Raw genomic sequence first — 13,969 nt, 5'->3', positions numbered from 1 at the left:
CTTAAACTCCATCCCTCTAGCAATGAAGGACAAAATTCCATTCATCTTCTTAATCACCTGTTACACTTGTAAACCAACTTTTTGCGACTCATGCACTAGCACACCCAGGTCTCTCTGCACAGCAGCATGTTTTAATATTTTATCATTTAAATAATAATCCCTTTTGCTGTTATTACAACCAAAATAGATAACCTCACATTTTTCAACATTGTATTCCATCTGCCAGACCCTAGCCCATTCACTTAGCCTATCCAAATCCCTCTGCAGACTTCCAGTATCCTCTGCACTTTTTGCTTTACCACTCATCTTAGTGTCGTCTGCAAACTTGGACACATTGCCCTTGGTCCCCAACTCCAAATCATCTATGTAAATTGTGAACAGTTGTGGGCCCAACACTGATCCCTGAGGGACACCATTAGCTACTGATTGCCAACCAGAGAAACACCCATTAATCCCCACTCTTTGCTTTCTATTAATTAACCAATCCTCTATCCATGCTACTACTTTACCCTTAATGCCATGCATCTTCATCTCATGCAGCAACCTTTTGTGTGGCACCTTGTTAAAGGCTTTCTGGAAATCCAGATATACCACATCCATTGGCTCCCTGTTATCTACTGCACTGGTGATGTCCTCAAAAAATTCCACTAAATTAGTTAGGCACGATCTGCCCTTTATGAACCCATGCTGCGTCTGCCCAATGGGACAATTTCCATCCAGATGCCTCGCTATTTCTTCCTTGACGATAGATTCCAGCATCTTCCCTACTACCGAAGTTAAGCTCACTGGCCTAGAATGACCCACTTTCTGCCTACCTCCTTTTTTAAACAGTGGTGTCACATTTGCTAATTTCAAGTTGAATGAGCATAAGTGATCAGAAGAGCAAGTAGGTAACTGTGTGGTGTATACAGAGTTAGTGGTGTACGGAGAACCGTTTTGGAAGTGTATATAATACTCGGTCAGCTGCAAATATAGTGGCAGGTTCTCAGTGTGTGCCATACCTATTGGAGTCTCGTCCAAGAAGGATCGGGCATTCAGATTGGCTCCATGAACCACAAGCAGTTCCACTATGTGAACCTGTAACAGTCAAAAGGTGTTCATAACTACAATGGGATAGTTACATCGTAGCTTCATCCTCCCTACAACCCCTCCCCACACCGGCCCCTCTCCACACCGGCCCCTCCCCACACGGGCCCCTCCCCACACGGGCCCCTCCCCACACGGGCCCCTCCCCACACCGGCCCCTCCCCACACCGGCCCCAGATACAGAACAAATCCCTCCCCACACCCACCCCCAGATAGAGAACAGACCCCTCCCCACACCGGCCCCTCCCCACACCGGCCCCTCCCCACACCGGCCCCAGATACAGAACAAATCCCTCCCCATGCTGACCCCTCCCCACACCGACCCCCAGATAGAGAACAGGCCCCTGCCCACACCGACTCCCAGATACAGAACAGACCCCTCCCCACACCGACCCCCAGATAGAGAACAGACCCCTCCCCACACCGACTCCCAGATAGAGAACAGACCCCTCCCCACACCGACCCCCAGATACAGAACAGACCCCTCCCCACACCGACCCCCAGATAGAGAACAGAGAACATTGTGTTCATAACTACAATGGGAGTTACATCGTAGCTTCATCCTCCCTACAACCCCTCCCCACACCGACTCCCAGATAGAGAACAGACCCCTCCCCACACCGACCCCCAGATACAGAACAGACCCCTCCCCACACCGACCCCCAGATAGAGAACAGACCCCTCCCATACCCATCCCCAGGTAGAGAACAGGCCCCTGCCCACACCGACTCCCAGATACAGAACAGACCCCTCCCCACACCGACCCCCAGATAGAGAACAGATCCGTCCCATACCCATCCCCAGGTAGAGAACAGGCCCCTGCCCACACCGACTCCCAGATACAGAACAGACCCCTCCCCACACCGACCCCCAGATACAGAACAGACCCCACCCCACACCGACCCCCAGATACAGAACAGACCCCTCCCCACACCGACACCCAGATACAGAACAGACCCCTCCCCACACCGACACCCAGATACAGAACAGACCCCTCCCCACACCGACCCCCAGATAGAAAACAGAGAACATTGTGTTCATAACTACAATGGGATAGTTACATCGTAGCTTCATCCTCCCTACAACCCCTCCCCACACCGACCCCTCTCCACACCGGCCCCTCCCCACATCGGCCCCTCCCATCACCGGCCCCTCCCCACACCGGCCCCAGATACAGAACAAATCCCTCCCCACACCGGCCCCTCCCCACACCGGCCCCAGATACAGAACAAATCCCTCCCCACACCGGCCCCTCCCCACACCCACCCCCAGATAGAGAACAGACCCCTCCCCACACAGGCCGCTCCCCACACCGGCCACAGATACAGAACAAATCCCTCCCCACACCGGCCCCCCAGATACAGAACAGACCCCTCCCCACGCTGACCCCTCCCCACACCGACCCCCAGATAGAGAACAGACCCCTCCCACACCCACCCCCAGGTAGAGAACAGGCCCCTGCCCACACCGACTCCCAGATACAGAACAGACCCCTCCCCACACCGACCCCCAGATAGAGAACAGATCCGTCCCCACAGCGACCCCCAGAGAGAGAACAGACCCCTCCCCACACCGACCCCCAGATACAGAACAAATCCCTCCCCACACCGGCCCCTCCCCACACTGGCCCCAGATACAGAACAAATCCCTCCCCACACCGGCCCCTCCCCACACCCACCCCCAGATAGAGAACAGACCCCTCCCCACACAGGCCCCTCCCCACACCGGCCACAGATACAGAACAAATCCCTCCCCACACCGGCCCCTCCCCACACCGGCCCCCCAGATACAGAACAGACCCCTCCCCACGCTGACCCCTCCCCACACCGACCCCCAGATAGAGAACAGACCCCTCCCACACCCACCCCCAGGTAGAGAACAGGCCCCTGCCCACACCGACCCCCAGATAGAGAACAGATCCGTCCCCACAGCGACCCCCAGAGAGAGAACAGACCCCTCCCCACACCGACCCCCAGATACAGAACAGACCCCTCCCCACACCGACCCCAGATAGAGAACAGACCCCTCCCCACAGCGACCCCCAGAGAGAGAACAGACCCCTCCCCACACCGACCCCCAGATAGAGAACAGACCCCTCCCCACAGCGACCCCCAGAGAGAGAACAGACCCCTCCCCACACCCACCCCCAGATAGGGAACAGACCCCTCCCCACACCGACCCCCAGATAGAGAACAGACCCCTCCCATACCCATCCCCAGGTAGAGAACAGACCCCTCCCCACACCGACCCCCAGATACAGGACAGACCCCTCCGCACACCGACCCCCAGATAGAGAACAGACCCCTCCCCACCCCCACCCCCAGATAGGGAACAGACCCCTCCCCACCCCCACCCCAGATAGGGAACAGACCCCTCCCCACCCCGACCCCCAGATACAGAACAGACCCCTCCCTACACCAGCCCCTCCCCACAGCGACCCCCAGAGAGAGAACAGACCCCTCCCCACACCCACCCCCAGATAGGGAACAGACCCCTCCCCACACCGACCCCCAGATAGAGAACAGACCCCTCCCATACCCATCCCCAGGTAGAGAACAGACCCCTCCCCACACCGACCCCCAGATACAGGACAGACCCCTCCGCACACCGACCCCCAGATAGAGAACAGACCCCTCCCCACCCCCACCCCCAGATAGGGAACAGACCCCTCCCCACCCCCACCCCCAGATAGGGAACAGACCCCTCCCCACCCCGACCCCCAGATACAGAACAGACCCCTCCCTACACCAGCCCCTCCCCACACCCACCCCCAGATAGGGAACAGACCCCTCCCCACACCGACCCCCAGGTACAGAACAGACCCCTCCCTACACCGGACCCTCCCCACACTGGCACCGGGATACAGAACAACCTCCTCCCCACCTGATAACCTGTTCAGCGCACACTTCCCAAGGTGCCCCCTCCCTTCCCACCGATTCAGGGTGCCCCCACTCTCCATGTCCCCCACCACCAATTCAGGGCAACCCCGCCCCCCCCAATTCAGGTCCCCACCCCCCCACCACCGATTACAGGGCATGGCTCCCCCACCCCCATCGCCGATTACAGGGCACGGCTCCCCCACCCCCCCTCCAATACAGGACCTGACCACCCAGTGCTAATACACAGCAGTGTACTGAAGTGATGGCAATCTGTTTGACTGCAGTGAAATGCACTCGCCTGTCCCCAGCATGCTGCAGCGTGTAGTGGCTCCCAGCCATCACCATCTTTCACATCCACTTTCGCTTTGTGACCCAGTAACAGTTCTGCAGCTTCTGTGAAGCCATTCGCTGCAGCGATGTGGAGCTGAACAACAGAACAAAGTAACACAGACGCTGTCATCTCAATCTTCCTCTGTCACGTACATGTCGAACCGACCGTTTAAAATTCTGGCGTCGACATTTATAACGAGAATCAGTCACTGTAAAGCCAGCAACTGAATACTCTATTGAAAGGGACATATTACTCAAAATGCTTCACAAAACATTTCATTGGAAAACTTTACATTGAATTGTTCACCTCTTTCATTGGCTGAAATCTTAATATGCAGAGTAAGCATTTTATATTCCTTCACAGTGTCATGATTTTGTGCTTTCAAAGTTTTTTTGAGTCAGACCCTAACGGAGAATGTAGAAACTGACTCTCCCGGCTTCTGATGAATCAAAAACTTCTCGGGCAAATGAAAGGTATAAACGGCCATAGATTAGTCCAAGCTGGGCAGTAGCAGTTGATGATTTCAGAGGTCCAGTACAGGCAGGGTGAAGAAGAGTGTATATATTTTTTATATATATGTATATATCTGCTGCAGTAATATTTTTTAAAATCCTGGTTTAAAGGAAAACATATACTGTGGCTGCGGATGGTGAAATTAAGAGGCCGTAAAAGCGAGATCATCGCCATTTCAAACCATGCCAAGGTCCAAAAGGAGGTCTAATGGGGGTTACGATGAGTTCTGGGGACGAGATAATTAGAGGCATCGTGTTTAAACTTAAGTAATTAGGTCATGGGATTTGAGTGGGCTAAAGGTGATGTAGTAATGGGAGGGGCCAGGTTGGTGGCAGTCAATTTGGGTTTAGTTCTTGGCTGTGAGCTGAACACTTCTGCAAAAGGCCGTCAGGTTAAGCAGTAGTCTGACAAAGGCAAGAATCTGCAGGAAGCATGGTTTGTAAGTTTGTAGATGACACCAAGATTTGTAGTATAGCGGATAGTGAAGACGTTTATATAAGATTATAACAGGATCTTGACCAATTGGGCCAGTGGGCCGATGAACGGCAGATGGAGTTTAATTTGGATGAATGTGAGATGAGGCATTTTGGTCGATCAAATCAGGGCAGGACCTACTCAGTTAATGGGAGCTGGAGCGAGTTACAGAACAAAGAGATCTAGGAGTACAGGTCCATAGCTCCTTGAAGGTGGAGTCGCAGGTGGACAGGGTGGTGAAGAAGGCATTCAGCATGCTAGGTTTTATTGGTCAGAATATTGAATACAGGAGTTGGGACGTCTTGTTGAAGTTGTACAAGACATTAGTAAGGCCACACATGGAATACTGTGTTCAGTTCTGGTCACCCTTTTATAGAAAGGATATTGTTAAACTAGAAAGAGTGCAGAAGAGATTTACGAGGATGCTACCAGGACTTGATGGTCTGAGTTATAAGGAGAGGCTGGATAGGCTGGGACTTTTTTCCCTGGAGTAGAGGAGGCTCAGGGGTGATCTTATAGAGGTCTATAAAATAATGAGGGGCATCGATAAGGTAGATAGTCACCATCTTTCCCCAAAGGTAGAGGAGTCTAGAACTAGAGGGCACAGGTTTAAGGTGAGAGATACAAAAGAGACCAGAGGGGAAATTTCTTCACACAGAGGGTGGTGAGTGTCTGGAACGAGCTGCCAGAGGCAGTGGTAGAGGCGGGTGCAATTTTTTCCTTTAAAAAGCAGTTGGGCAGGGTAAGTATAGAAGGATACGGGCCAAATGTGGGCAAGTGGGACTAGCTCAGTGATAGAAACTGGGAAGCATGGACAAGCTGGGCCGAAGGGCCTGTTTCCATGCTGTAAACATCTACGACTCCATGAGTCAGGAGTTAAAATGTTTCCTTTTATTGTCAAGCATTGTTTAAGTGGCAATAGTAAGCTATATTTCTTTGACCTCGAGGTACTATTGTACTGTGTTAATAAAATGTTTGTTTTAAGATACCATATCCCTGTTTTTGTGTGGAGTCACTCCTGGGATAAAGTATCCTTTCCTCCCAGTTTTACAAATTTGAAAAAAGTATTGAGGCTTCTATCCGGTAACCGAGCAAATATTGGGGCCTGTCTGGAATTGTAACAAGATCCATAAACTTAAAATAGGTTTGTGGATCTCTATCTGCCAGATGGAACTGAGCAGGTTCCACAGACATGTGCTCTTTAGGTGAAGACCATGCCCATGGAACATCAGGTTGGTTGTGCCTGATGTCGACTGGGGGGCCAGGCTGGCTCCGAGATGAGGAAGGGCTGAAATTCCTCATGCTGAAGAGTGCTGCAGGACTGGCTGACTGAATGCAATGACATATATATATATATATATATATATATATATAATAATGGATAGGAGATTCTGTGGTCGCGAGCGAGACTCCCGGAAGGTATGTTGCCTCCCGGGTGCCAGGGCCAGGGATGTCTCGGATCGAGTCTACAGGATTCTTAAGGGGGAGGGGGAGCAACTAGAAGTCATGGCGCACATAGGCACCAACAACATAGCTAAGAAAAAGGATCAGGATCTAAAAAATGATTTTAGGGAGTTAGGTTGGAAGCTAAAGAACAGGACGAGCAGAGTATTAATCTCAGGATTGCTACCGGTGCCACATTCAAGTGAGGCAAGGAACCGAGAGCGAGTGCAGCCGAACACGTGGCTACAGGGCTGGTGCAGGAGGGAAGGCTTCAGATATGTGGATCATTGGGATACCTGCTGGGGAAGGTGGGACCTGTCCATGAAGGACGGGTTGCACCTAAACTGGAAGGGCACCAATATCCTGGGCGGGAGGTTTGTTAGAGCTCTTCGGGAGGGTTTCAACTAGTTTGGCAGGGGGATGGGAACCAGAGCTATGGATCAGGGGCCAGGGTAGCTGTTGAACAGGCAGAAATGGTATGCAGCAAGTCTGTGAGGAAAGATGGACAGTTGATAGGGCAAAGTTGCACTCAGTGGAATGGGTTAAAGTGTGTCTGTTTCAATGCAAGGAGTGTCAGGAATAAAGGAGATGATCTTAGAGCGTGGATCAGTACTTGGAACTACGATGTTGTGGCCATTACGGAGACATGGATTTCACAGGGGCAGGAATGGTTGTTAGATGTTCCGGGCTTTAGATGTTCTAAGAAGAATAGGGAGGGTGGTAAAAGTGGAGGGGGAGTGGCCCTGTTAATTAGGGAGTGCATCACAGCTGCAGAAAAGGAGGTAGTTGAGGAGGGTTTGTCTACTGAGTCAGTATGGGTGGAAGTCAAACAAGAAAGGAGCAGTCACTTTATTGGGAGTTTGCTACAGACCCCCCCCCCCAATAGCAGCAGAGAGATAGAGGAACAGATTGGGCGGCAGATCTTGGAAAGGTGCAGAAATAACAGAGTTGTTGCCATGGGTAACTTCAACTTCCCTAATATTGACTGGAACCTCCTTAGTGGAAATGGTTTGGATGGAGCAGATTTTGTCAGGTGTGTACAGGAAGGATTCCTGACTCAATGTGTAGATAGGCCGACTAGGGGGGAGGCCATATTGGATTTGGTGCTCGGCAACGAACCAGGCCAGGTGTCAGATGTCTCGGTGGGAGATCATTTCGGTGACAGTGACCACAACTCCTTGACCTTTACCATAGTCATGGAGAGGGATAGCAACACACAGTATGGGAAGGTATTTAATTGGGGGAGGGGAAATTATACTGCTATAAGATAAGAGCTGAGGAGCATAAAGTGGGAACAGATGTTCTCAGGGAAATGCACAACAGTAATGTGGGGGTTGTTTAAGGAGCACTTGCTGCGAGTGCGGGATAGTTTTGTCCCACTGAGATGAGGAAGGAATGGAAAGGTGAAGGAGCCTTGGATGACGAGAGAAGTGGAGCTTCTAGTCAAGAGGAAGAATCAAGCTTACGTAAGGTTGAGGAAGAAATGATCTGGCACAGCTCTCGAGGGTTACAAGGTAGCCAGGAAGGAACTTAAAAATGGACAAGGAGAGCTAGAAGGGGGCATGAAAAAGCCCTGGCGGGAAGGATTAGGGAAAACCCCAAGGCGTTCTACACTTATGTGAGAAATAAGAGGATGATCAGAGTGAGAGTAGGGCCGATCAGGGATAGTGGAGGGAACTTGTGCCTAGAGTCTGAGGATGTAGGGGAGGCCCGAAATGAATATTTTTTACCTTCAGTGTTCACTGCTAATTCATGATTTACGAATGTTGATTTTGGATTTTACAGTATTGCCGATTATCTAAGATAGTATTTAATGTTTGTATTGTTTGGCTCATGTAATGTATAAATTCTTCAGATTTAAACCATGGGGACACACAGCTTCATTCTTTCAGTAAAGGACTAGGACTTTGGATTTCAACAAAGAACAAAGAAAAGTACAGTACAGGAACAGGCCTTTCGGCCCTCCAAGCCTCGTACATCTACTCTAAACCTTGCCCCTCGCACCTTAAACCTATGCCCCCTGGTAATTGACCCCTCTACCCTGGGGAAAAGCCTCTGACTATCCACTCTGTCTATGCCCCTCATAATTTTGTATACCTCTATCAGGTCTCCCCTCAACCTCCGTCGTTCCGGTGAGAACAAACCGAGTTTATTCAACCTCTCCTCATAGCTAATGCCCTCCATACCAGGCAACATTCTGGTAAATCTCTTCTGCACCCTCTCTAAAGCCTCCACATCCTTCTGGTAGTGTGGCGACCAGAATTGAACACTATACTCCAAGTGTGGCCTAATTTCTTTATTTCATTAAGGTATTATTGGTTTCTACAGAAAAAAATGAAATGAAATGAAAATGGAAATCGCTTATTGTCCCAAGTAGGCTTCAATGAAGTTACTGTGAAAAGCCCCAGTCGCCACATTCCGGCGTCTGTTCAGGGAGGCTGTTACGGGAATAAAGAGCCGTAACAATGGGGGTTGGGCATCTCTAGCAAGGTCAATATTTAGTGACCATCCTTAACTGCCGTCAGGAAGGAGTTGGTAATCTACCAATGCTGCAGTTGAACGCTGCAGTACATGTGGTCCAGGTATTGTTCGGGAAGTTCCAGGATATTGACCTAATGACAGTGAAGAAACAGCAATGTGATTCCAAGTCAGGATGGTGTGTGGTTGGAGGGGAAGTTGCAGGTGGTGGTGTTAATATGCACATACTTCCCTTGTCCTTCTAGATCAAAATCACAGGTTTGGGCGGGGGGATGCTTTCAAATGAGGTTTGGCGCGTTTCTGCAACCTATCTTGCACATAGACTCATAGAATTTCCTCGGCCTATCGAGTCCGCACCGGCCATTGGAAAGAGCACTCCACGCCTCTACTCTATCCCCGTAACCCAGTAACCCCAATCTTTTTTGACACTAAGGGGCAATTTAGCGTGGCCATTCCACCTAACCTGCACATCTTTGGACTGTGGGAGGGAACCGGAGCACCCGGAGGAAACCCACGCAGACACTGTGCAGACTCTGCACAGACAGTGACCCAGTGGGGAATCAACCCCGGGTCCCTGGAGATGTGAAGCGACAGTGCTAACCATTGTGCTACCGTGATGCCCCCTACATAGTACAGGGTGTAATGATGTTGAATTTGTGTGTTGTTGGAGCTACCCTCATCCAGGCAAGCGGAGAGTATTCTATTACATTCCTGACTTGTGCCTTGTCGATGGTGGACAGTGTAGCCACCTAAAATGGCTGATTCCCGATTAGAATGGTCAAACCCCGATCTAAAATGGCGAACGAAAGAGGCTGATGGGAAAATCAGCCAACAGGACTCAAACGGACAGCTGCAGGCAAAACAGTGTATTCGGCTCTGGGGAAGTCGGCCCACACCGATACCTGCAGCCATTAACAGCACAACAACCCAGCCATCTGCATACTAAGCAGCCATCCCCGGGAACAATTGCTACAAATTAGCAATTGAAAGCCGATCCAGACTTTTCGGCGCCAGCAGTGGCTGAGACAAAGAAAGGTGGACGACCACCCCCCAATCAAGGAATCGCCCCATTATTGGAGCATATCGAACCAAGTGATTGGGACCAAGACCAATCACTTGGAACCAGGTACGAGGTCCGCCCGAGAGGCAGGAAGCCCCTAGGGACTATAAAAATAGGGGCCAAGTTCAGATCGACCCTTCTCTTCCTGCTCGCAACCTTCGAGACCCTTCGACGAAGAAACAAGTAAGTCTTACTCCAGCGATCGCTACCAGATAGGTGCTCCAGACTATCGACTTATACCAGCCTTTTGAATCCCGCAGGCCAGACCCAATTCGATAGACCATTCGTTTCCCTGACCTGGTGGGCCATCACCAAAGTTAAGTATTGGCCTTTAGTGGTAGGTAGTAGTCTAGAAGTAGGATTATTGTATAAGTATTTATTGCTGTATATAATAAATGATCGTTGATTTAACCTTTACTAAGCGCTGTGCTGCATTATTAATCATTACTTGGACTTGAACCACGTGGCAGTATCAGAAAGATACCTGGCGACTCGTGAGCAAAGGTGAGAATTAGAGCTAATAAAACTAAGGCTAAGAAGAGCAACAACAGGCTTTAGCGAATCAGGTGGCCGCAGGATTTCCAGCCTTTGACCTGCCCTGGTAGCCACAGTATTTATGTGGCTGGGTCCAGATCAGTTTCTGATCAATGGTAACCTCCAGGATGTTGATTGTGGGGGGTTCAGTGATGGTAATGCCATTGAATGTCAAGGGGCGGTGGTTAGATCCTCTCTTGTAGGAGATGGTCATTGCCTGGCACTTGTGTGGCACGAATGTAACTTGTCACTCATCAATGAATATCATTCAGCTCTTGCTGCATTTGGACATGGACTGCTTCAGTGTCTGAAGAATGGTGCTGAACACTCATCAGTGAACATCATCACTTCTGACCTTATGGTCGAAGGAAGGTCGCTGAAGATGGTTGGACCTAGGACAGTACCCTGAGGAACACCAGCGGTGATGTCCCGGGACTAAGGTGATTGGTCTCACACAACCACTCTTCCTTTGTGCCAGGTCTGATTCTAGCCAGTGGGGCGTTTTCTTCCCGATTCCCAACGACCACAGTTTTGTCAGGGCTCCTTGATGCCATGCTCAGTCAAATGCTGCCTTGATCTCGAGGGCAGTCACTCTCACCTCACCAGTTCAGCTCGTTTCTCCATGTTTGAGCCAAGGCTGTAATAAGATCAGGAGCTGAGTGACCCTGGCAGAACCCGAACTGAGCGCCCGTGAGCAGGTTATTGCTGAGTCAGTGCCGCTTGATAACACTGTTAATTACACTTTCCGTCACTTTGCCGATGATGGAGAGTGGACTGATAGGGCGGTAATTTGCTGGGCTGGATTTGTCCTGTTTCTTGTGTACAGGACAAACCTGGACAATTTTTCACATTGTCGGGTAGATGCCAATGTTGTAGCTGTACTGGAACAGCTTGGCACGGGGTGCGGCAAGTTCTGGAGCACAAGTCTTCAGTACATAGAACATAGAACGATACAGCGCAGTACAGGCCCTTCGGCCCACAAAGTTGCACCGAAACAAAAGCCATCTAACCTACACTATGCCATTATCATCCATATGTTTATCCAATAAACTTTTAAATGCCCTCAGTGTTGGCGAGTTCACTACTGTTGCAGGTCGGGCATTCCACGGCCTCACCACTCTTTGCGTAAAGAACCTACCTCTGACCTCTGTCCTATATCTATTACCCCTCAGTTTAAAGCTATGTCCCCTCGTGCCAGCCATTTCCATCCGCGGGAGAAGGCTCTCACTGTCCACCCTATCTAACCCCCTGATCATTTTGTATGCCTCTATTAAGTCTCCTCTTAACCTTGTTCTCTCCAATGACAACAACCTCAAGTCCATCAGCCTTTCCTCATAAGATTTTCCCTCCATACCAGGTAACATCCTGGTAAATCTCCTCTGCACCCACTCCAAAGCCTTCCTATAATGCGGTGACCAGAACTGTACGCAATACTCCAAATGCGGCCGTACCAGAGTTCTGTACAGCTGCAACATGACCTCCTGACTCCGGAACTCAATCCCTCTACCAATAAAGGCCAACACTCCATAGGCCTTCTTCACAACCCTATCAACCTGGGTGGCAACTTTCAGGGATCTATGTACATGGACACCTAGATCCCTCTGCTCATCCACACTTCCAAGAACTTTACCATTAGCCAAATATTCCGCATTCTTGTTATTCCTTCCAAAGTGAATCACCTCACACTTCTCTACATTAAACTCCATTTGCCACCTCTCAGCCCAGCTCTGCAGCTTATCTATATCCCTCTGTAACCTGCTACATCCTTCCACACTGTCAACAACACCACCGACTTTAGTATCGTCTGCAAATTTACTCACCCACCCTTCTGCGCCTTCCTCTAGGTCATTGATAAAAATGACAAACAGCAACGGCCCCAGAACAGATCCTTGCGGTACGCAACTTGTAACTGAACTCCATTCTGAACATTTCCCATCAACCACCACCCTCTGTCTTCTTTCAGCTAGCCAATTTCTGATCCACATCTCTAAATCTCCCTCAATCCCCAGCCTCCGTATTTTCTGCAATAGCCTACCGTGGGGAACCTTATCAAACGCTTTACTGAAATCCATATACACCACATCAACTGCTCTACCCTCGTCTACCTGTTCAGTCACCTTCTCAAAGAACTCGATAAGGTTTGTGAGGCATGACCTACCCTTCACAAAGCCATGCTGACTATCCCTGATCATATTATTCCTATCTAGATGATTATAAATCTTGTCTCTTATAATGCCCTCCAAGACTTTACCCACGACAGACGTGAGGCTCACCGGACTATAGTTGCCGGGGTTGTCTCTGCTCCCCTTTTTGAACAAAGGGACCACATTTGCTATCCTCCAGTCCTCTGGCACTATTCCTGTAGCCAATGACGACATAAAAATCAAAGCCAAAGGTCCAGCAATCTCTTCCCTGGCCTCCCAGAGAATCCTAGGATAAATCCCATCAGGCCCCGGGGACTTATCTATTTTCAGCCTGTCCAGAATTGCCAACACCTCTTCCCTACGTACCTCAATGCCATCTATTCTAATAGCCTGGGTCTCAGCATTCTCCTCCACAACATTATTCTTTTCCTGAGTGAATACTGACGAAAAATATTCATTTAGTATCTCTCCTATCTCTTCAGACTCCACACACAACTTCCCATCCCTGTCCTTGACTGGTCCTACTCTTTCCCTAGTCATTCGCTTATTCCTGACATACCTATAGAAAGCTTTTGGGTTTTCCTTGATCCTACCTGCCAAATACTTCTCATGGCCCCTCCTTGCTCGTCTTAACTCTCTCTTTAGATCCTTCCTCGCTACCTTGTAACTATCCATCGCCCCAACTGAAACTTCACACCTCATCTTCACAGAGGCCTCCTTCTTCCTCTTAACAAGAGATTCCACTTCTTTGGTAAACCACGGTTCCCTCGCTCTACGCCTTCCTCCCTGCCTGACCGGTACATACTTATCAAGAACACGCAGTAGCTGATCCTTGAACAAGCTCCACTTATCCAGTGTGCCCATCACTTGCAGCCTACTGCTGCACCTTATCCCCCCCAAGTCATGCCTAATGGCATCATAATTGCCCTTCCCCCAGCTATAACTCTTGCCCTGCGGTGTATACTTATCCCTTTCCATCACTAACGTAAACGTCACCGAATTGTGGTCACTGTCCCCAAAGTGCTCT

The 13,969-nt window shown here is 50.1% G+C and overlaps 1 protein-coding gene across 1 annotated transcript in view; it reads right to left on the bottom strand.

Annotated features, from left to right (window-relative positions):
• The window catches only part of ppp1r16a (protein phosphatase 1, regulatory subunit 16A), a 143,092-nt gene that overhangs the window by 50,183 nt on the left and 78,940 nt on the right, over nucleotides 1-13,969 (bottom strand). Inside the window, exons 7-8 of the mRNA XM_072507943.1 lie at nucleotides 4,264-4,389; nucleotides 1,002-1,077 (exon numbers count right to left, since the gene is read on the bottom strand). Of these exons, the coding sequence (XP_072364044.1) occupies nucleotides 1,002-1,077; nucleotides 4,264-4,389 (202 nt within the window). The remainder of the gene's footprint in view (nucleotides 1-1,001; nucleotides 1,078-4,263; nucleotides 4,390-13,969) is intronic.

Source organism: Scyliorhinus torazame, chromosome 6 (assembly GCF_047496885.1).
Source record: "Scyliorhinus torazame isolate Kashiwa2021f chromosome 6, sScyTor2.1, whole genome shotgun sequence".
NCBI lineage: Eukaryota > Metazoa > Chordata > Chondrichthyes > Carcharhiniformes > Scyliorhinidae > Scyliorhinus > Scyliorhinus torazame.
Note: the sequence above shows the minus strand (reverse complement) of the source record. Positions and strands in the feature narration are given on the sequence as shown.